At 43.5% G+C, this 23,988-nt stretch overlaps 1 protein-coding gene across 9 annotated transcripts in view; it reads left to right on the top strand.

Moving 5' to 3' along the window:
* Nucleotides 1–23,988, top strand: part of STK31 (serine/threonine kinase 31) — a 620,303-nt gene that overhangs the window by 458,928 nt on the left and 137,387 nt on the right. For all 9 annotated transcript variants that reach the window (XM_033930854.1, XM_033930858.1, XM_033930859.1 and 6 more), the window contains one exon: nt 15,671–15,802. In XM_033930854.1, the coding sequence (XP_033786745.1) occupies nt 15,671–15,802 (132 nt within the window). The remainder of the gene's footprint in view (nt 1–15,670; nt 15,803–23,988) is intronic.

The following is a 23,988-nucleotide window of genomic DNA, read 5'->3' as shown; positions in this document are numbered from 1 at the left end:
GGTACCATTCTTGGTAACGTTGTAAGAGCGAGAGCGTAAGAAGTTTGAGAACCAATCGAGTACTGTGGAGCTAATGCCTATCTCGGAGAGTAAGAAGATTAGAATGTCATGATGGACAACGTCGAAGGCTGCAGAGAGGTCGAATTGAAGGAGAACGGCAAATTTTTTGTGAGAATGAAGTTGTTGGATCTTCGAGATTAGGGAAATCAGGAGGGTTTCAGTACTGAAGTTGGGTCTGAAGCCGTATTGGTAGGGTAGGAGGGTAGAGAATCTTTCCAGGTAGGCTGAGAGTTGGGAGGAGACAATGGACTCAAGCAGTTTGGTTAGGAGCGGAATGTTCGCTATAGGGCGGTAATTGGATGGGATGGAGGGATCTAGGTCAGCTTTCTTCAGTAGGGGGGTCAATGCAATGTGTCCCATTTCAGGTGAGAAGAGGCCCGATAATAGGGCAGAATTTATGAGTTTGGTGAGAGATGAGATGGCCTGTGCGGGTATTTTCTCAAATAGATAGGATGGAAATGGGTCCAAGGTGCAGTTGCAGGATTTCAATTTCTGGCAGAGCTTGAGGACCTGCGATTCGGATACTTGCTCAAAGGCAGTCCAGGATCTATTGACTGGGACAGGGGTGATGACATTTGGAGTGGGAATGGGGGGTGGCGGACACTAGAGAATTGTAGGAGACTACGGGAGGGAAGGAGCTTCTTAAGGCGGTGACCTTTCCATTGAAGAAGTTTGCTAGTAGGTCGGCTGATGGGGAGGAGGGGAGTATGGAAGGGTTGGTGTTGGGGATTAGGGAGCGCCAGATATTGAACAGCATGCTGTTCTGGTTGTTAGATCTGGAGATCTTGTCACCATAGAAGTTTTTCCTAGCACTTTTGAGAGTGTTGTTGTAAATTTTAATGTTGACTCTCCAGATTTGTTTGTCTCTGGGGGATTTAGATTTTTTCCAGATGCGTTCCAGGGATCGACATTTTTGTTTTAGTACCCTGTGGTGTGGGAGGTACCAGGGGGCCTTACGGGAGTAGGTGACGGTTTTGGTGGAAAGCGGGGCAAGAGAGTGGTAGGTGGATTTTGAGAGAGTAATCCAATTGTGCCAGTTGGTTACAGAATCTGAAGGCTTAGGCTTGGATGAGAGATTGTTGAGGAATTTGGACCAGAACTGATCACTTGAAATTTTCTTGCGGAAAGTAATGGACTTAGAGGTATGGGGTGAGGTTCCAAGGTGTGACATGAAGATGGGGAGGCATAAGGTTCCTAAGAAGTGGTCGGACCAGGGAACGTGGTCCCAACGGGTGTCATCGGTCGAAGTTTTGTAATCCGTGAGATCGAGGAAGCTGATGAGGTCTAGTGTATGGCCTCTATCATGGGTTGGAGAGGGGACAGGGGGGGAGAAGCCAAGGGATGTGAGGAAATTATTGAAATCAGATGCATCCTTGCAGGTGGTGTCATCGAGGTGGAGGTTAATATCTCCGATGATCAGTAGTCTTTGGAACTTGAGGAACGCGTTAGATATGGTCTTGAAAACAAGCTCAGAGGAATTGCTCCAGGGGGTGGGTGGACGATATAATAATAAGATACCCAGTGGGTGAAGATGGAGCTCATCATTGACTGAGGCTAACATGTATTCTAGTGAATGATGGCTGCCCTTTTCGAGGAGCTGAACATCAAAGAAAGATTTGTAGAGGAGTGCCAGGCCGCCTCCTTTTCGGTTTACTCTAGGAGAAAAGAGGCCTTGGTATCCCTGAGGGCATAGCTCATTTTGTGTATAGAAATCGTCTTTGGTGATCCAGGACTCTGTGATGCAGAAGAATCCGGGATCAGAGTCAGCGAGAAGGTCTTTCACAATTTGGGTCTTGTTGCATACGGATCTGGCGTTGCAGTAAAGTAACGGGACTGGGGTTAGAGAGTCAGGGGCGTGGTTGGGAAGGTTGGCGGGGGGCACAGGCTTTAAAGAGGCGAGGTTGGCTTTGCGGTGTTTTTGTTTGTAAGAGTGACTTCTGGTGCGCATCAGCGTGGGAATTTTGAGGCCGGGGCAGGTAATAGTGACATTTGGGGAGTCTGGTATGTTGGGGGAGGGGGGTATCAGGCAGAGGGAGATCTTAAGAGAAGAGCAGAGAAAGAGAAAAAGGAGCCAGAAGGGAGGCTTCATGATGGAACTTGGGAAGCCCTTTAAGCTGAGAGGCAGAGCTTGTTTGGATCGTGTGTGGAACAAAATGCTAAGTGGGGAGAGACTTAGCGACAGCACAGAGACAGGTAGAAGCAGTATGCAGGAGCGGGTGTGGAAAGGTGTCAGGTTTTTTTTTTTTTTTTGTTTTTTTTTTTTTCGTTTATTGGGAGTGGAACTGAGCGGTTAGAGGACAACACAGGAGGGAGTGAGCGTTAAACCCGAATCCCAGTAATAATCTTCTACCTGATTATAAGGGTAGCTTCTGAAAATGGTGTTCTTTGGAAACCAATTTGCATTTCATACATTTTAGTAAATTTGTATAACATTTATACAAATCTTTCATGGTTTTAGAAAATTTGCTGGATTATGGACTGTTGAACTACATCTCAGAGATTAAAGTTTACTTGCAATAGCTAGTGTAAGTAAACTGTTCAAAGTGGTTAAAACGCATGTAGATTGTGAAGACTTGCAGGTGGACCTTAGGAAATTGGAAGACTGGGCGTCCAAATAGCAGATGAAATTTAATGTGGACAATTGCAAAGTGATGCATATTGGGAAGAATAATCTGAATCACAGTTACTGGATGCTAGGGTCCACCTTGGGGATTAGCGCCCAAGAAAAGGATCTGGGTGTCATCGTAGATAATACACTGAAATCTTCTGCCCAATGTGTGGCAGTGACTAAAAAAAGCAAATAGGATGCTGGGAATTATTAAAAAAAGAGATGGTTAACAAGACTAAGAATTTTATAATGCCTCTGTATCGCTCCATGATGCAACCTCATCTGGAGCATTGCGTTCAATTCTGGTTTCTTTATCTCAAGAAAGATATAGTGGCTCTAGAAAAGGTTCAAAGAAGAGCGACCAAAATGGTAAAGGGGATGGAACTTCTCTCGTATGAGGAAAGACTAAAACGGTTAGGGCTTTTCAGCTTGGAAAAGAGATGTCTGAGGGGAGATATGATTGAAGTCTACAAAATCCTGAGTGGAGTAAAATGGATTGATTTTTCAGTCCGTCAAAAATTACAAAGACTAGGGGACATTGGATGAAGTTACAGGGAAATATTTTTAAAACCAATTGGAGGAATTTTTTTTTTTCACTCAGAGAATAGTTAAGCTCTGGAACGCGTTACCAGAGGATGTGGTAAGAGCCGATAGTGTAGCTGATTTTAAGAAAGGTTTGGACAATTTCTTAGAGGAAAAGCCCATAGTCTGTTATTGAGACAGATACGGGGGGAAGCCACTGCTTGCCCTGTATCTGTAGCATGGAATATTGCTACACCTTGGGTTTTTGGCCAGGTACTAGTGACCTGGATTAGCCACCGTGGGAATGGGCTCCTGGGCTTGATGGACCATTGGTCTGACCCTGTGAGGCTATTCTTATATTATAAAATACTAGAAAGTAACACCCACGGAATATTATGAAATTTCTTCTTGAAAATAAAAATGTTCCTTTTACATAAGTTTGTGTTTATTTAAAAGATTTAATATACTGCTCACCCTTACTAGACCCAGAGCAGTTCACAAAATTAGCCTAAACACTCACAATCGAATAGAACTCCAAGACAAATAGGACAGAACTAGTCCATTTATTCCAAGAATACCATTCATCATTACATAAATTATTTCCTTATATGATATCCACATTCCATATTTCCATAGGTCCATTCATTTCTCTCTCAATTTGTCATGAGCTTCCCTGGAGGACATCCCAGCTTCTCTATATTGGCAGTTGCAGTCAGAAAACCAATTTAAAAAAGTATGTTTTCAATAGGACTTTACATTTCTTATAACAAACTTCTGCCCAAATTATCTTTAGTGCCCACATTATGGAATGATTTACCAATCAAAAGATGTACTTTTGAAAATTGAGGTGTCAACATTCGGTAGTCCTGTATTATCTGAGAAAAAAGTAAGAAATTTAAACAAGTAGATAAAGAGATTTCATCGCTACAGACTGTCGGCTACCATGGTTAAGGACAGAAATTTTCTACAATGTAAAATTGAACAATTGGAAAATTTCAATAGAAGATTGAACTTGCGGGTATTGAATTTTCCTAAATTAAATTATTGATGCCTTCAAGAGATATCTAAAGGAGATATTAAAAATTTCTATAGATTTGGTACCACTGATCAATAAAATATATTACTTGCTGAGAAAATTAGAAAATTCCCCTCCTAAAAAAAATCTCATGAAGAAATTCAATACCGAGGCACTTTGCTTGTCTCATTCGTGTTTGAGCAGGACTTAAATATGATTATGAAAACTTTCTTTCATTTCTCCTAGAGCTTATTTCTGGGAGAAAAGATATGGATTTCCCCCGATGTTACTAAGTCCACTCAAGAGAAGAGAAAATTATTCCTGAGTGTGAGGGAGTTAACAATAAAAATGGGTGCCACTTTTTTACTTAGCTATCCCTGTAGGTGTTTGGTTAAACATACTGGAATTAAATATGTTTCTTTTGTGCCGGAGCAACTTCATAGTTTCCTGGATGCAAAAAAGTTAACTCATATATAAAAGGGCTGTTATAGAAAAATTTGAACCGGATAAAATCACGTTAAACCTTTTACTTTTGGTAATTAAATAAGTATTGTTAGAGATCTCCAACCCAGCCCATGTGCCTAAGGCCCCGCCCAATTCCAGTTGGCCCAGGCACCTCAAGCCCCACCTGTGGGCGGGGTTTGAGGCGGCTGGGACAATCAGGCCCTAAGGCCTGCACATTCGATGGATGATGGGCCTGATGGGCGGGTTTGGGACCCGTCCGTTCAATGTTTTTACAGGTATGGGGGGTGGTGGAGGTTGGGGGGTAGTGTCGGGTCAGCGGGGGGGTCGAGCTGGTCGGATGGTGGGGGTGCCGTTCGGGAGGGGGGCGATCGTGGGAGGGGGGGCGCCGAGGGCAGGAGGGCCTGAGATCCCTCCTGCCCGTATCTTGGTGGGAGGTAGGGGGTTCGCCTGGGCAGGAGGGGTTGGGCTCCCTCCTGCCTGGATCAAGCAGGGGGAGGGGGGTCGCCTGGGCAGAAGGGGTTGGGCTCCCTCACTTCACAGGGACAAAGTGTGAAGTTATAAAATTTGTGGATGACACCAAACTCTGTAGCAGGGTTAGAACAATAGAGGAATGCGAAGAATTACAAAGGGATCTGAACAAGCTGGAGGAGTGGGCAAATAAATGGCAGATGAGCTTCAATGTGGAGAAATGCAAGGTCATGCATGTAGGGAAAAAGAACCTGAGGTTCAGCTACTAAATGGGGGGGTTGGTACTGGGGGAAAGTAACCTTGAAAAGGACTTGGGAGTGCTGGTGGACACCACAATGAAGCCAACGGCACAATGCGCAGCGGCCTCAAGGAAAGCAAACAGAATGGGTATCATCAAGAAGGGTATTACAACAGAACGAAGGAAGTTATCTGCCGCTGTATCGAGCAATGGTGCGCCTGCATCTGGAGTACTGTGTCCAGTACTGGTCGCCGTACCTGAAGAAGGATATGGCGATACTTGAGAGGGTCCAGAGATGAGCTACACGTATGATAAAGGGTATGGAAAACCTTTCATATGCAGACAGGCAAGAGAAACTGGGGCTCTTCTCCCTGGAGAAGCGGAGACTCAGAGGAGACATGATAGAGACATATAAGATCATGAAGGGCATTGAGAATTTGGAGAGGGACAGATTCTTCAGCCTATGGGGAACTACAAGAACAAGAGGGCACTCTGAGAAACTAAAAGGGGACAGGTTTAGAACTAATGCTAGGAAGTACTTCTTCACTCAGAGGATGGTGGATACCTGGAATGCGCTTCTGGAGGGTGTGATAGGACAACTTTACAGGGGTTCAAAGAGAAATTGGATAAATTATTGAAAGAAAAAGTTATTGAAGGATATAGATAGGGAAGATATAGGATAAAGAAGGGTACAGTTAGAAGGATATAGATAAGGAAGGATAAAAGGGATTGAAGGATATAAAGGATCACTTACGACCTGATGGGCCGTCGCGGGAGTGGACTGCTGGGCGCGATGGACCTCTAGTCTGACCCAGCGGAGGCAAATTCTTATGTTCTTATCTCTCCCTGTTTTTAGACCCATTATTTCTTTCCCCCCTCCCCCTCAGTCTGACACATGCATGTCTCTTCCCTCCTTCCATGTACTTCTACACCAGCCACCCCCCACCCCTCCCGGAAGGCCTGCATATTCCCCCTACTTTCTAGCATCCTCTGGCTTCCCCCAGCCTCCTGGTCTCATCTTCAGCTAATTACAGCAGCTTGTAGAGAATTGCCAGAGTTGTAGCGATCCTAACAGGCTGTCGTCAGCCTCCGCAACACATTCCCTCTGCCGCAGTCCCACCCCTCCTCTGACGGGGTGGGATTGTTGCAGAGAGAATGTGCTGCAGAGGACGACGGCAGCCTGCTAGGATTGCTACAGCACCGGTGATCCTCTGCAGGCTGCTGTAATTAGCTGAAGATGAGACCAGGAGGCCAGGGGGAAGCCGGAAGACATTAGAAAGAGCGCCTATGCAGCACATCCTGACCGACCCTCCTCCCTCGCCCTCTAAAGCAGGAGCAGCAGCGGCAGTGAACGGCCAGTAAGAGGAGGGTTGGTCACCGAATCGGCGAGCCCCAATTTTTTAAAACAAATCGATTCACCAAAGTGAATCGATGAAATTGGGCAGCACTAAGTGCAAGTTAGCTGCAGCAGGGCTCATATCAATAAAATGGGTCCTGTACCAAATAATATATTAACTTCTGGCACAAAGGGAACAGATTTTTTTGTTAGGAAAGTAAATAAGAGGAAAAGGGAGGTGCTACAAAGGTACAATGATTAGCTTTAATAAATTTCAAGAGATGGCAAAAGAGGAAGATTAGCAACAATATCTGGAAAAGTTAAGAGAAGCTGGTAAAATAAGAAAGTAAACATCAAATTAATGGGGGAGCAAGACTTTTTTTTTTTTTTTTTTAAATCTTAGCAATAACAGGGAATGCAAATGTAGCATTATAAGGCTCATGAGTGAAGGGGAGGAATATCTAGACATTAAGAAATTCTGCTTTATCCTCAGATTTCAATTTTGTGTTTACCAATGATGTGCCAAGCGTAGGGCCACAGAAAATGCACATAAATAGGAATGGAAGTGAGGTAGACAAATGATTTTCAGAAGACTGTATTTGTGAATAGTTAACTAAACTAGACAAAAGTGGTATGGCTGGATGGGGATACATCTTGGGGTTTTGAAGGAACTTTGGGAAATGCTGGCAGCTCTGCTGTCTGGAGGACTGGAGATGGGCAGAGGTTTTCTCCACAAAACTGACATTATCCTAAGACAAGCAGGTAGCATATTCCCATGGGGGTGGCATCATCCACGGAGCCTGGTTTGGACAGTGGTAAAAGTGTATTGCCTATTTAAATTTTTGAGAAAGTTCGTGACTGCCCACACCATGCGCAAGTTCCTTCCTGCCTGATGCCGGCTTGCGGTACCTCAGTTCTTTGTTTTCCGCAGGGTAAAGTGCTTTTTTTCTGGATTCTGTCCAACGTGCATTGCCTTTCCGTCAACGTATTTCTTTTGGCTTTTTGCCACCTTTATTATATTTCTTATTATTTTGCTATCATCTAAGGCAGGGATCTCAAAGTCCCTCCTTGAGGGCCACAATCCAGTCGGGTTTTCAAGATTTCCCCAATGAATATGCATTGAAAGCAGTGCGTACACATAGATCTCATGCATATTCATTGGGGAGATCCTGAAAACCTGACTGGATTGCGTCCCTCAAGGAGGGACTTTGAGACCCCTGATTTAAGGTCAGTTTTTAAAAAAAATTGTATCCTTTTTCCGTTTTTACCTTTGGCCCTCTTTTTCTGCCTCAGTGTTTTTTTTCTCTGTTTTGTCACCATTGAGTTTAACCTTGCTGCTGAGATTTTTCCATCCATGTCGAAACCATTGAGCAGTTTTAGGAAGTACTGTTGGTGTCATTGCCCTATCTCAATCACTGACCCACATAGTTGGTGTTTGCAGTGTCTGGACCCTGAGCATTGGGTGGACACCTGTACTCATTGTTCAACCTTACAAAAACACTAATGGAAGGCTTGTCACATACAGCAGGAGAAGTTGGTCGGCTTGACAATGGACTCTGGGGTGAGATCGGAACCTTCAGTACCGGCAGCACTGGCATCAACATAGGACGTCATTCCTGCATCAGGGAAGCCTGCTAAGAAGCCATCCTCTTCCCAGCAAGCTTTGCAAGCATTTAAAGCATCGAGTCCCTTGATGTAGGCCAAACGTCGACGCTAACACACTCCTTCAGTGCATGCATCCTTATCGAGATCACCCACTCCTCAACACCCTGCCACACTGATGGTACTGGCTGTTGAGCCAAGGGTACCAGTGCAAATCTTCAAGGAACAATTCAATTAGTTTTTCCGAAGGGAGATTGGTGGCAGGTTCAACTTGCACTTGATACTGGTGCTTACATTGACTCTCTAGTCTGAGGTACCAATTTCAGGTCTACACTGCAATGTAGATCGACTTCCCATTGGCGCTCTTCCAGTAGACATAAGTGCTCTCCTCGATCCTACTCCTCAAAGTGTCGATGTTCTTCATTGATGTCTCGATGCTCTCTATCGAAGCACCACTGTTCTTCATTGGAGTATAGATGCTCTACATCGAAGCATCGGCGTTCTCAGGCATGTTGATCCTATGATTCCAGATTCAGAAGATCTTTGTGTCATTCCTCTTCCTCATCTGTATGGGATTGATACCGACAACATTGAGAAAGCTCTTCACGCTGATTCCACCAGTCACCTGGGACTTGTGAAGTTGATTCTGATCTTTCTTGTTACCTTACTGATTCTGAATGTGAGCCTACTTTATCTGCTCCTGAATCATTTGGTATTCCTTTAGATCTGCCTCCATTGAAGTTCTTTGTGGCTAAGTATTTTCTCATAATTACCACCCTCCCACCCTCCACCCTACTTGTACCAAATCAATAATTCGCCATCTGATATCATGTAAAGTATGTTTCATCAATTTCCAGTGCCGCACCAATGGAGCTGTCTCATTCTGTGTGTGCACCCTCAATTTATGTTCATTCAGTCTTTCTTTGATAGATCTGATGGTACGACCTATGTACAGTTTTTGACTGTATTATATATATCACATATGTGGTGGTACAATTAGTGTTGGCTCATGCTCAATATAACTTCCCTGGCGAAGCTTGAAAAATAGTCTGAAATTTGGCAGCTAAAATTTAATGCTGAGAAATGCAAAGTCATGCATTTGGGCTCTAAAACCCAAAGGAACAGTACAGTTTAGAAGGTGAAGAACTTATGTGCACGACAGAAGAGCGGGATTTAAGGTGGCCAAACAGATAGGTGATGGAGAAAGCTAGAAGGATTCTAGGGTGCATAGGGAGAGGTATGACCAGTAGGAAAAGGAGGTATTGATGCCCCTGTATAAGACTTTGGTGAGACCTCATTTAGAATATATGTACAATTCAAATATGTACAATTCAAAAAGATATAAATGGATTCGGTCTAGAAGAAGGCTACTAAAATGGTATGTGGTCTTTGTCATAAGGCGTAATGGGACAGATTTAAATGTCTCAGTCTGTATACTTTGGAGGAAAGGCAGGAGAGGGGAGATATGATAAGAGACATTTAAATACCTACATGATGTAAATGCGCATGAGTCGAGTCTCTTTCATTTGAAAGGAAGGTCTGGAATGAGAGGGCATAGGATGAAGTTAAGAGGTGATAGGCTCTGGAATAATGTAAGGAAATACTTTTTTTTCAGAAAGGGTGGAGTAATCTAAGGAAATACTTTTTTTTAATTTTTATTTTACAGAAAGGTGGTAGATGTGTGGAACAGTCTCCCAGAAGAGGAAGAGGAGGTGGAGACAGAGTGTTTCTGAAGTCAAGAAAGCCTAGGATAGGCATGTGGGATCTGTTAGAGAGAGGAAGAGATGATGGTTACTGCAGATGGGCAGACTGGATGGGCCATTTGGCCTTTATCTGCCATCATATTTCTATATTTCTATGAGTACTTTATTTTCAAATGAGTTCCTTATTGGCTCTGAGCATTAAAAGCATTTCAAAATGTTCATTGGTTAAACTGTTCCTGCGTGGTGTAAAAAGCTGTCCACTTATTCTGAAGTCTCTCCACTGGTGCCCTTGATGGAAGGCTCATATTCTTTATTTTATTTATATATTTATGTGTTCATTTTTTTAGCCCGTCCTCCCAAGAGCCCAGAACGGATTATAATAAAATAAAAATAAAAGTAAAAAAATTAGGTAAGTGGAAATTCCCTAACTGTCCCAAAGGCTCACAATCTAGCTAAAGTACCTGAGAAAACAAATTATTAAATAATAAAGATATTGTAATACAGGATTTTTTTCATGAACCAAATGCATGGAATAAGTTCATAGTGTTATATTTATGCTATGTTTAATATCATTTGTTATGCCGCCTACACCATATTACAGACCTCAGCTGTTTACATTCTAAGTTACATTAAATATCTAAGAAAAATTGATTCCCAAAGAGAGATGAAGAAAAAAAAAGTGTACTGTAGATAAAGACAAAGAAACTACATCAAGGTACAACTAAGAAGCAGCAAACAAAAGAAACATTTCTTTCACAGTGGGATATCGCTGGAGACTGGATATATCACATGCAGCATCATTCAAGAAGAGGTCTAGTTCTAAGTGCACAGCATTGTTCCCTTTATTTGATTCATAGAAGCAGAAGAAGCTAGTGCCATCACTGGAAGATGGTGCTGCATTAGGTGTTGTGTTTGTAGCGTCAACCTGAGACTGCATTGCTTGCATCAGCAAGTATTCGGCATGAGCTCTGGCAGCATCTGACTGGATCCAGTGCTGCTTGAATTGTAGATGTGAAACACTTGCCTTAATATACTCTGCCATGAAAGCAATTTCTTTCCAAATTTTTTATTCATTTTTCCATCTTACATCAAGAAACAATATTACATCATTTAAACCTTATAAACATCACTTGTATTTCTTATAACATCATCTTAAAAACATAAATTTATATCCTCCCCACCCACCCTTCCCACAAATATTCAAAAATATCATATAAATATTATATTCTTAACTATTGATCATACCTTTAATATAACTTTATACTCTCCCCACTATGTATAAGAGTACTTTCAATGGATAATGGTGTCTAATCATTGCAATAATTTATCAATGGCCCTCAAATCTTTTAAAAATTGTTATTATTCCCTCTTTGTATGGCAATTGTTCTTTCCATTTTGTAAATGTGGCACAACGAATTCCACCAGAAGGTATAGTTAAGTCTGCTGTAATTTTTCCAATTACTAGTAATATGTTGTATGGCGACTCCTGTCATGATCAATAAAAGTTTATTATTACTTGATGAAATTTGACTTGTTGTTCTAATTGACATTCCGAACATTATTGTATCAAACGATAATGCTACATGGTTTTCTAATAAACAATTAATTTGAGTCCAAATTGATTTCCAAAATGCCATTATACAGGGACAATAAAATATTAAATGATCTAAAGTCCCTGCTTCCAGATTACAATGCCAGCATCTATTAGACTTAGAGCTATCTAACTTTTGTAATCTAACTGGGGTCCAAAATGCTCTATGTAAAAGAAAAAAACAAGTTTGTCTCATAGAGCAGACACTGGAGATCTCATTCTCCAGACCAAATTCGTGGCCATTGAGACGCAGTAATTTGATGCTTTATCTCAATGCTCCAGATGTACCTATGTCCATTTTTAGGTTTTTTATTTATAAATCCGTTTATCAATTTATACCACTGTGCGGCCTGGTGACCGAAGAAGTCCACCTGAAAGTATAATAATTCCAGACTATACTGATTATAGAGATTTTTCTATTCGAGGAACCCCTCCTGAATAGCCTGCTTCAGTTGCAACCATCTAAAGCTTTGTGATTTATTAAGACCATATTTATGCTGCAATTGTGAAAAGTCAAGCAGCTTACCATTTGAAATAACATCGCCCAAAATGCGTATACCTACAATCATCCAATGCTTCTAGATGGCCTTAAATCCGCCAATTTGAATCTTGGAGTTTAACCATATAGTTTGATTTGTTGATTTATAGATTGGAATAGGCGTTAAATTACTAACATATCAGAGAGTTTTCCATGTATCCATAAATATTCTGTTTTCTTTATATAATCTAGGCATTTTAATACTAAGTACATGACTTAATCGTAAAGGGAACATGAGTCGCCATTCCAACCACAACCAATCTGGGGTATTATCAATGAGCTCTGGGAGGACCCAGTACATACCCTGTCGCAAAATATAGGCTTGATGATACCTATAGAAATTGGGAAAATTTACCCCACCCTCCGCAATTGATTTTTGGAAAGATACTAAGGCAATTCTAGGAGTTTTGCCCAACCAAACAAATTTTATAAGAATATTGTTTAACTTTTTATAAAAGGACCCCTTAAAAAAAACTGGTAATATTCCCATCTAATAACAAACCACAGGCAATATCATCATTTTAATAGCTTGAACTCTCCCTCACCAAGACAGATGTAATGGATTCCATTGCTCGCACATTTCTGATACCTTCTGCAATAAAAATTTTTCATTCTCTTTCATTGTGTCTTCCAGCGTGTTTTTTATCCAAATTCCCAAATATTTTAATCCATTTTCCTTCCATACAAAAGAAAATGAATCGAACAAGCCCTTTGTACAATACACGTTTAGAGGAAGTACTTCAGATTTACTCCAATTTATCTTATACCCTGAAAATTTTTCATTAGAGTGGAAAGCTGTTAGGGAAAGCTTCTCACAGTTGTCAATGAGCACAGTTTCAGATGTCTTCTTGACAATAGAATACACTTTGTCAACAGCATAATAGAATGATTTCCATCTAACAACATTTGGTACAGCAAGTATAGTTTCTGAAGTTGCGTACACTTTCCTCTCCCTGTGGACTTTTTCTGCATTTGTTCCAGAGGATACTGCATTTCACCAAGGTTCTATGGTTTAATTTGTAATTTGCATCTTCATTGGCCCCTTCTGAATCAGTCACAGCAATCAAGTTCATTGTGTGGGTACTGCTTCTGTTTGGTTGTCCAGGATGTCTGCAATGTTTATGAAGGTCACCCCTCCGTTGTCGATTTGTGAGGGCACATCTTGTGTTCTTTTTTTTCTGTCTGTCTGTCTTTGTCTCCCCATCCCCTTTGGATCCAGTGTCAGTTCTCCTTTGTACCTTTATTCCAGGTCTCCCTCCTCTGTTATGATCTTGCCTCTCGCTGCTTTTTCTTAGGGTCTCTCCCTCTCCGTCTGCACCTCCCATAGTCCTGTATCTGCCTGTTTTTCCCCTTTGATCCAGGCCTTTCTCTCTCTAGTCTTTCTTCTGCTTACCCCCCCTTCTCTGCCTCTTTCTTTCTCTCCTTCCTTCCTCCCTCCTTCCTATGTCCCCATCACTGCTTTCCAGCCTTTGTCCCACCCCCTCCCCTGAAGCCAGCATGCCTACCTCCCTCCCTGCCGCACCAAAGCTGGTCTGCCTCCCTCCAGCGCCAAAGCCTGGCCTACCGCTGATTCAACCCCCCCCCCCACCCCCGGTCCATGGCCGCTGCTTGCTGCCTGCTGCAACTGAAGAAAAGGAAGGTCCAAGCGCCAGCCCACAAGCCTTCTTCCCGACGTCAATTCTGATGACGGAGAGGAAGTTCCGGATCAGCCAATCGCTGCCTGGCTGGCCCGGGACTTCTTCTCCGACGTCCGAATTGACGTCAGGAAGAAGGCTTGTGGACCGGTGTTTGCACCTTGCTTTTCTTCAGTTGTAGCAGGCGGCAAGCAGTGGGTGGAGGACCTGGGGGGGTTTGAATCGGCGGTAGGCCAGCCTTTCAGGCGTGGGAGACAGGCTGGCTTTGGCGCGGCAGGGAGGGGAAGCGATCGCCTGTCCCATTGTCCCTAAGCACTGCTTTGGGATGCTGTCTCTGAAAACGGGACATTTCGGCGTCCCGAAGCTGTGCATGTTGACAGGGGATCTAAAAACAGGATGGTCCCGTTCAAAACGGGACGTATGGTCACATTAGGCATAACCCAAAAACTGGACTGATCATTTGGGATTAAAGGAAAGAAAGGCAAGACCTGATTTTTTTCCTTTTGCCAGTTTTCTGTGCACTGTTAAAGTCCTGAGCTCATATTTCAAACATTTTTTCTAAAGATCTGCTTCTAATAGTGTTCGGTAAGTTTCATTCTGGCTTTCTACTTAATCCTATGTTGTGTAAGATGTTTCTATATCCAAAGAGTTGTTTCACACATTGCATATGAAGACAACTGTGGCTTTATTTTGATACTACATTCTTCAGAAAATCATTTATTTTACTTTTTTACTTAGTGTCTTAAGATCTTCAACTTTTACAAATTGCCATTGATTGTTAATTAAATTTAGAATTGTCTTTGAAATGTAAATACAAAAATCATTTCTATCATTCACCTAGAACAGCATCTGTTTTATTTTCTATAAAAGTAGGTGGTTCAGCTGTAGTGATGTGACTTAGTAAACTGGATCAAGTTTGCTATCCATTGGGGCTGGCTAGGGTCATCCATGCTGTGGAGATTATGCATGTCATACCAAGGAGGGTATAGGAGCATTTATGGGGTCATCTCACAGATTGTATTCCAACAGTTATCAGGCTGATAGCAACTGCCGGATATTACCTACTTATGTTAAAATCAGTAAAGCTGCTCTTGCCACATTTTAGTAAGAAGCTATGAGCAAGTGGTCCTTGCTCATATTGATGATTGGCGGAATATGACGGAGAATGTTTCTTTTTAACTCAATAATTGTGGTCCTTTATTTTTATTTTTCTAATTTGTGTTCATTTATGATAAGATGCTGGTTAAGAGAGATAGGGAAGCCTGATGATGGAAGCTTTTTACACAGTTCAATCTGCTTTAACTCAAATCTGTTTTAAGATTGCATGCTGAGGTGCCAATATTGCTTCAATCTAATTTCCTTCTGTTATGTTTAGCAAAAAAAAGTTTAAACTGGAAAAACTGAGTTATACTGCAAGGAATAGTAGATAAAGTGCTGTGACTGCTGCTCTTTAACTTTTAGTCATTTGCATTATTTGAGGATACCTAATTGGTCCTAACCCTTTGAAATTGATTTGAAAATTGACTAGTTTCTTTCTTTCTTTCTTTCTTAAAAAAAAAAAAAAAACACCCCAGCACCAAAGAAAGTAAACATTGCCACAGGTTTACTATGAACTATGAACTTATGAGGAGATACTATGAACTTATGAGGAGATACTTAGCTGGCCCTTTTAATAGGAAAGAAACTCAGAAGGCTTGGTGATTAGTGAGGAAGAGTGAGATGGAAGAGAAGAAAGAGGGGGGAAATGTTAATATAAAATTGGAGCCCTCAAGTATAAACTTAGCATGGTATTTACAGTAATATAAGCAGAGTAAAGGACTTGGACTATTTGCATGCTTTATGCTGTTGTATACTAAGCAACTGTAGTAACTAGAACTTTGTAATCTTTAGTTTAAGAAGCAAATTACGGAATGGCTCAATAAAAGCCCAAATATTGACTATTTATTGTCCATTAAGAAGACTATAAAATGCCTTAAAGCTCAGCTGAGGTGGAAGCTGGTTGAGAAGAGCAACATGGAAGAGGTATGTAGCTATTGAAGCAATTCTATGTGGTTTTTCTCTTTTTTTAATTTCAGATATACTGTATTTGTTCTTGAACCTGTCCATACAGATTTCAGTTTACCTAAAAATGATCACTTAACATTGTTGAATCATATTGAGGTTTTTATTTGACCTGTAGGCACGGTCAGAAGTGTTTGATTAAAATGAGAGGATGTGGCTTGTTACTTTAAAATGTATAGAAATGTGGTGATTTCTGTTTTGCAAAGTGACATAACTACTTACTGTATGACTAAGTGATTGTTGTATGGTCAGAACCTGTAGTGGAAGCATAGAAGAGTACCAAATATTGACCCAAGAGTTGTTAGGTCATAACATCTCATGTGTTTTGCCTACATCAGACTCCTGATGCAATAAAAACCACACTCGGCAGGAAACAAGGACATAACTCAAGCAGTTTGGCATGGTGCTTCACAGGAATAACCATTGCATTGCAAAGTGGATGTGTGCTTTAAAATTGGTTTTTGTTGGGTTTTTTTTAATAGATGAGATTTGCTGCATTCTTTGTCATTAGTCAGCACTTAAGTGGTTGCACTGGCTAGCTCATATTTGAAGTTAACGGAGTCTTTCTGGGTTGTTTATTTTGATTTGGTACATGCATTTGAAGAATTACTTTTTTTCCTGCTGTCACATTTGAACACTTAAGTCATTCTGTATGTTTTTAATAAACTTATGATTTTTTTAGAATAAAATGATGGTTACTCATGATAAATCGCTTGTAAGTACAGCTGTTTAGTCCCGTTGTTTTTTGGGGTGGGGTTGGGGGGGCGGTTTAACACTGGAGTACTGTTTGGTCATCCCAGTTATGTCCTTGTTCCTGTGGAGTTTGGGTTACTTATCTACATTGGACACGTCTTCTTGTAAGTTGAATTACATCATTTTGCCTTGCATTGATGCTTTAATGTATTATCAATTTGCCATTTAATATATTCTACCTATGTTTTAGATTTCGTATGTCTTTGGCAGTATCCATCAGTAGTATGTTTTCAGTTATTGGGCTGGATTCTCCAAAAATCCACCAAAAATTAGATGCCTTCTGACACCTAACTTGTGTTTTAATTGGTTTTAAGTGGTGTGATAATTGATCATGCCATTAAAAAACAATTTTAAAAAAAGGATTAAAAATAGGCATTGCTGGATGCCCTCCAGTAGCAGTGCCTAGTAACGCTGAAGCCTGGAAGTGGAAATGTTTAGGGACGGTACTGTACTTAGGTGTCACTAGGCTCCACTGGCTATGATACTACAAGAACCTTAGGTGTCGGAAATGAAGGCCTGTAAAACCCTGGCCTATATTTTTGGCATCTAGAGTCCTTGCTAGCTGTGATTTTGCAAGCGGCGTCTGTCCATGATTGACATGCAACAGGCACCACTTACAGAATCGGCCCCATTGTGAGTCAGTTGTTAAAAGCTATTTTACTGTATTTGAATATAAACCAAGATTTTGAGACAAAAAAAAAAATGGCCCAGAAATAAGGATCTCAGTTTATATTTGGGTCAGTACCCACCCGCCCTCCTCCCAGATCTGTTGCAGGCCTCTATCGGGCTTGCTATAAGATCTGGTGGTCAAGCGGGACATGAGAGATCCCTCCCGCCTCCTGTCCTGGCCAACTCTAATAAATTCACAACTCCCTCCCACCTACCTGATTGTGAAAATGGTACCTTTTAAATCCCTGGTGGTTTAGCAGTGAACCGGGACAGAAGCAATCTCCCTATGCTCTTGCCCCTTACAGAACTGCTATCTGAATGGCTGCCATGAGCTCTTGCAGCAACCTCGTGCGTTCCCATGGTCACGTGGTTGCCATGTGAACTCACAGCAGCCATTTAGGAGCTCTGCATGGGGCAGGAGTCAGATAACTATAGTTTCTGCTTGCTTGAGAGTTACTCTAAAAATAGCTTTGTCTCCTTTCCCACATCACTCTCTTCCTCTCCCTTTCATTCCCCACCCCCACTTATAGGTCCAGCATCTGTTCCTCCCTTCCCATCCTCCTTTCTGGTCTGGGTCATTCCCCCCCCCCCATACATTTATGAGTCTAGCATCCATCCATCCATCTACCCTTCTCCCTGCTGGAACCCCCCCATCCCGAGTCTGCCCCCTCTCTCTGCACAGGTCTGGCCTCCTGGATGTAGAAATTTGCATGCCTGTTATATGCAGATCTCTCTTTTACATGTTCATTATGGATACCCTGAATATTTGAAGCAATAGACAGATATGTCACAGAAGGATCTTGCCTTTGGAGCCTTTGCTACAGTGTCAAACTAGGAACAAGGCAGGCACTAAAACATATTTAGCCAGGAGCATATAGGAAGTACCGTATTTTCACGCATATAACGCGTGCATTATACACGATTTTTACAAACCGTGCATAACTGTGCACGTTATACGTGTGAGCGCGTTTTACAACTTTTTTTTTTCAATCCGATCCGGCATCCCCCCTGCGAACCGGCATCCTCCCCCCCGCTCGCGTCACCCCCCCCTCCCCCGCGATCCTACATCCCCCCCCCCAGCACCGCAAAACATCTCTTACCCGATTGGGCACCAGCACCAATGCACAGGATGTGCCAGTGCCAGTGCCCGAAGATCCTCCCTCGTTGGGTTGGGCTGGGCTGGGCGGTACGAGAGAGATCCTCCTTCTTCCTGCGCCGGGCTGGACTAGGCTTTGAGCATTTGCGTATGCTCAAAGCCTTCTGGTCTCGCTTTCTCCTAGTCCAGCCCGGTGCAGGAAGAAGGAGGATCTCTCTCGCACCAATCTCGGAGAGAGCGAGACCAGAAGGTTTTGAGCATGCGCAAATGCTCAAAGCCTAGTCTAGCCCGGCGCAGGAAGAAGGATGACCTCTCTCGCACCGCACCGCCCAGCCCAGCCCAACCCAACGAGGGAGGATCTTCGGGCACTGGCACTGGCACATCCTGTGCATTGGTGCTGGTGCCGGTGCCGGTGCCCAATCGGGTAAAAGATGTTTTGCGGTGCTGGGGGGGATGTAGGATCGCGGGGGAGGGGGGTGACGCGGGGAGGGGAGGATGCCGGTTCGCAGGGGGAATGCCGGATTCGAATGAAAAAAAATGCTCTCTCAGGTAAGCGAGCGGGGGGGAGGATGCCGGTTCGGAGTGGGCGGGAGGAGGTTTTAGGGGCGGGAGTGGGCGGGAGGCGGTATACGCGTGTGCGCGCTATAATAAATTTTTTTAACATAAATTTGTGTTCCCCGCGCGCTATACCCGTGTGCGCGTTTTACACGGGTGCGCGGTATATGGGTGAAAATACGGTACTCTGCTTGCTACAACTGTTAAAAGTAGAGGAAAAATCCACAAGTTGTTGCAAATGAAGGCTCATGATGCCACAATTCTAATACTGATTCCAGCTGAGCTAGAATTTAAAAGAGGTGATGGGAACTGCTAGGCAGCAGAAAAAAATCATGTTATCCCAGGACAAGCAGGCAGCATATTCTGACGTATGGGTGATGTCACCGATGGAGCCCCGGTACGGACCACTTTAAAAGTGCATCGCCACTTTAAGTCTTAAGGAAGTTCACGATAGCCAGAACTGCGAAAGCGTGAGTGCCTTCCTGCCCGACATAGTCGCGCGGTCCATCAGTTCTTAGTTTCTACAGAGCTAAGAAGACGCATCTTTTCAACAATCATTGAAATCTTTTTTTCTGATGGCTTCCTAGTTCTCTGACTTTTTAGTCAGTTTTTGTTTGTTTATTTATTGTTAAAAAAAAAAGTATAAATTTTTACTTTTTCGCTTTCGCGGGTTCGGCCTGGCGGGGCCTACTCTTCTACCTTGGCAACGGACTTTGTTTTTGCCAAAGCCGTGTTCCCGTCAATGTCGCATCCGCAAACGGGTTTTAGAAAGTGTGGACGGTGTGCTCGCCTCATTTCAATAACTGATCCACACCGCTGGTGTCTCCAGTGTCTGGGGCCTGAGCACTGTCCAGGCTTGTTCCCGTGGCTCGTCGCTTCAGAAGAGGACACTTAAGAATCGCCTCATCCAGCAGAGACTCCTTTATGGCGCCAGCATGGAAGGAGGCTCAACATCAGTCTCAGCGTCGGCGGTGCCATCTAAATCGACACCGTAACTCTCGACATCGGGAGAGCCATCTTCGGTGTTGCATGCAGTGGGTAAACACCCCTTCGGGTTCTCAGGCCACTGCAGAAGTGAGTCAAGTCCTGCTGACCTTGAGGAGACCCAAAAAGCACTCCGCTCCGATTTTGGTGCGTGCCTCGACATCGGCCTCCTCATCGCCAGAGTGTAGCGCTGCACCGAAGGTACCAGCTAAAAAGCCAGCGGTACTGGTGCTCACTCTCAATAAGCAGATTAGAGAATTGCTACATGAGGAATTAAAGGAGCAATTTCAGCTGCTTATGCTGACCCCCATGTCGACATTGACTCCTCCGGTGCTGGTCCGGTCTGAGCCATCGACACCGATTGCACCTGCTCAAGAGTCCCCAGTAGCGGCACTGAGTCATTATCCATCCCCTTCGAGGCAGATTGTAAAAAATCTAAGCAATTCCTGGAGGCCTTGGACTATGTTCAGCCACCCAAGGAGTTCCTTAAACTTCCCCTCCATGATATTTTCAGGGAAACTTTTTATAGAAACTAGGAAACCATGCTTACCATCCAGGTAGCTCCTCGCAAGTTAGGTGCCTATCCCAGGTTTTGATAAACCTCAGCTTCCACATGAGTCTCTTCTAGTAGAATCCACATTAAAGAAATCTTCGGGGGGCGAGTGTTTTTGCCTATGTTCCTCCTGGTAGAGAGGGCAAGGCCATGGACCAGTTTGGCAAACGTCTATATCAGAATGCCATGTTAGCTAACCAGTCTGGTAATTACATTACATTACATTACTGACTTCTATTCCGCCTGTACCTTGCAGTTCTAGGTGGATTACATCAGAAGATAACGACATTTCCAGGAAAAATTACAATTTAGGGAGCTGGTTACATAGTTGGGTCTTGGGGAGAAATTACAAGCTAAGTAGAAAGTTAAGGATTACATCAGAAGAATGCTGGATATTTACACTTCTATATGAAGCATCTGGTAAAACAAGTGGCCACGTTCCAGAAATACCTCCCGGACCGTAAACTCCCTGCTTTTCAACATTTTATTTCCGACTTGCTCCATCTCCACAAGTACATGGTTAGATCCATCTATGACACCTTCGAGCTTACCTCTCATGCGGCAGCAGTGTTTGTTGCTATGAGACGCCTTGCCTGACTTCAGATGTCTGAGCTTGACGTTAACCACCAGGACCAGCTAGCAAATGCACCTTGTTTTGGGGATGAGCTTTTTGGTGTTTCTATGGATACGATTACTCAGAAGTTGTCTGCCCACGAGATCAGGTATGACACTCTGGTAAAGCCCAAAAAGAAGCCTCCACCTTCTTGTCCCTTCAGACCAGCTTCTTCCTATCAAAGAAGGTTTGCAGCAAAACCTATAGCTCAACCCCAGTCTCAATCCAGGAGACGGAGGCAACAGCAACAACCATGTCTACAAAAGCAGAAATAAGCTACTCCTCAAAAATCAACACAGCCTTTTTGATGTGTTCCTTCAGAGCATAGCCAATACCAACATTCTACAGCCTATGCCTCAACCCATTGGAGGCCGTGTTCAGTTCTTCATAGATCGCTGGGAGCTCATAACATCAGACTTTTGGGTCCTCAACATCATTCGTCAGGGTTACTCTCTCAATTTTCAAACCCTACCACCAGACCATCCTCCAAGTGAGTCTGCTTTGGACCCTGCAGAGTCCTCCCTTCTTCTGCAGGAGGTTCAATCCCTTCTGCTGAATGCCATCGAGGAAGTTCCCCTCCCCTCACTCAGCAGAAGCAGGGATTCTACTCCCATTGCTTCTTAGTCTCTAAGAAGACCGGAGGACTGAGACCCATCCTGGATCTCAGAGCTCTCAACAAATTTCTTGTCAAGAAGAAATTCAGGATGCTCTCCCTCGCCCTGCTTTATCCTCTCCTCAATTGGAGGAGATCTCAAGGAAGCCTACATGCATATCCCCATTCAACCAGCTTCCAGAAAGTATCTCCGTTTCCAAATCAATCGCTGTCATTACCAATACAAAGTACTTCCCTTTGGCCTGGCATCTTCTCCCAGAGTCTTCACGAAGTGCCTAATTGTAGCGGCCGCATCTCTCTGATCACACGGCCTTTAAGTCTTTCCTTATCTGGACGACCGGTTGATCAAGGCTGTATCCTCTCAGGAAGTGGTCCAAGCAACATCTCAGACCATTTCTTTTCTTCAGATTCTAGGATTTGAAGTCATCTTCCCCAAATCACATCTCCTTCCAACTCAACGTCTGCAGTTCATTAGGGGCAATCCTAGACACCACTCTCATGAGAGCATTTCTTTCTCAGGATCACCTTCAGGCTCTCATTCACCTTGGTCAGCAACTACTTCCTCTACAATCACTCTCAGCAATACACATGATGGTCCTGCTAGGCCACATGGCTTCCACTGTTCATGTCATGCCACTGGCAAAACTTCACCTTTGCACTCCTCAGTGGACCCTTGCATCTCAGTGATCGCAAGCGACGAATTGTCTCTCACAGCATATATCTATAACATCTCTCCTGCAGTCCTTCAATAGTGGATGACCTCATCAAATCTCTCCAGAGGTCTCCTATTCCACTTACCCCCTCATCTCAAGGTCATCACGACGGACGCATCACCTTCTTCTTGGGGGGGCACATATGGACGATCTTTAGACTCAAGGTCTTTGGACCACCAGAGAGCGAAAAATTCATATCAGTTTCCTGGAGCTCAGAGCAATGTTTTATGCTCTCAAGGCCTTCCATCATCTTCTCTGCCCCCAAGTCCTCCTCCTTCGCACGGACAATCAAGTAGCAATGTACTACATAAACAAGCAAGGGGGCACGGGCTATCTCCTGTTCTGTCAGGAGACTTGGGCAATCTGGACTTGGGCAACAGCTCGCAATCTGTTCTTGAAGGCTGTGTACATTCAAGGGAAGAAGAATTCCCTAGCAGACAACCTCAGCAGAATTATTCAGCCTCCAAATGGACTCTCAACTCTGCAACTCTCCAGTTCATCTTTGCTCAATGGGGCACTCCACAGGTGGACTTGTTTGCGGCTCCTCACAATCACCAGTTGCCCCAGTTTTGCTCCAGACTTTATTCTCCTCCCTGCCTGGCAGCAGATGCTTTTCTCCTGGATTGGACAGGCCTGTTTCTGCATGCATTTCCTCCAATCCCTCTCATGTTCAGAACTCTGTTCAAACTTAAACGAGAGGCAGCCACCATGATCCTCATTGCTCCTCGGTGGCCAAGGCAACGTTGGTTCTCCCTTCTACTTCAGCTCAGTTCCATGGAACCAATACTTCTTCCAGTATTTCCTACTCTGCTTACTCAGAATCAGGAATCACTTCTCCATCCCAACCTACAATCACTACACCTGACAGCTTGGTTTCTCTCGGGCTGACTTCTTCTGATGTACATCTTTCTCAGCCTGTGTGACAAATCTTTGATGCCTCCAGGAAACCAGCCACTTGACAGTGTTACCAGCAAAAGTGGACTCGATTTTCTTCCTGGTGTCTTCTTCATCATCACGATCCAACTTCCTTGGCAATAGAATTGGTGTTGGATTATTTACTTTCTCTCTCTGACTCTGGACTCAAATCTACATCTATCAGAGTCTACCTCAGTGCTATTACTGTTTTTCACATGCCAGTGGAGGAAAAACCTCTTATGGCTCATCCTTTGGTCTCCAGATTCATGAAGGGGCTTTTCAATGTTAAACCACCTCTTGTGACAAACCTGTAGCCAGCTTTGTCCCTGTAATTGATAAAAGCAGAGCACGGTCCCTAGTCAGGAAAGTTGACAGGTTAAAAGTAAGGATATTGAAATGTCTGACTACCTCTCAGACAGTGAGGTAGAGCAGGAAAGATATGAGCCTAAGAATATCCAGCAGAGAATACCATACCAGAATAAGTTCATCAGAAAGCCTGTTAGGATTTTTACTCAGAAGTGGAGACCTAGTCCTGCCAGGTATTCACACTATCAGTCTAGGAGAAACCAGAGTTATTTTCCCTAGGGATTTCCAGCCCAACCCCCTTGCTCCTAGGAGAGAGGGGTGGGGATATGACACACATAAAAGCAGAGCCCTGAATCACAGAGAGGGAGAGCAGGAAT

This window comes from Geotrypetes seraphini, chromosome 2, assembly GCF_902459505.1.
Source record: "Geotrypetes seraphini chromosome 2, aGeoSer1.1, whole genome shotgun sequence".
Classification (NCBI taxonomy): domain Eukaryota; kingdom Metazoa; phylum Chordata; class Amphibia; order Gymnophiona; family Dermophiidae; genus Geotrypetes; species Geotrypetes seraphini.
This window is presented reverse-complemented; position numbering and strand designations above follow the sequence as displayed.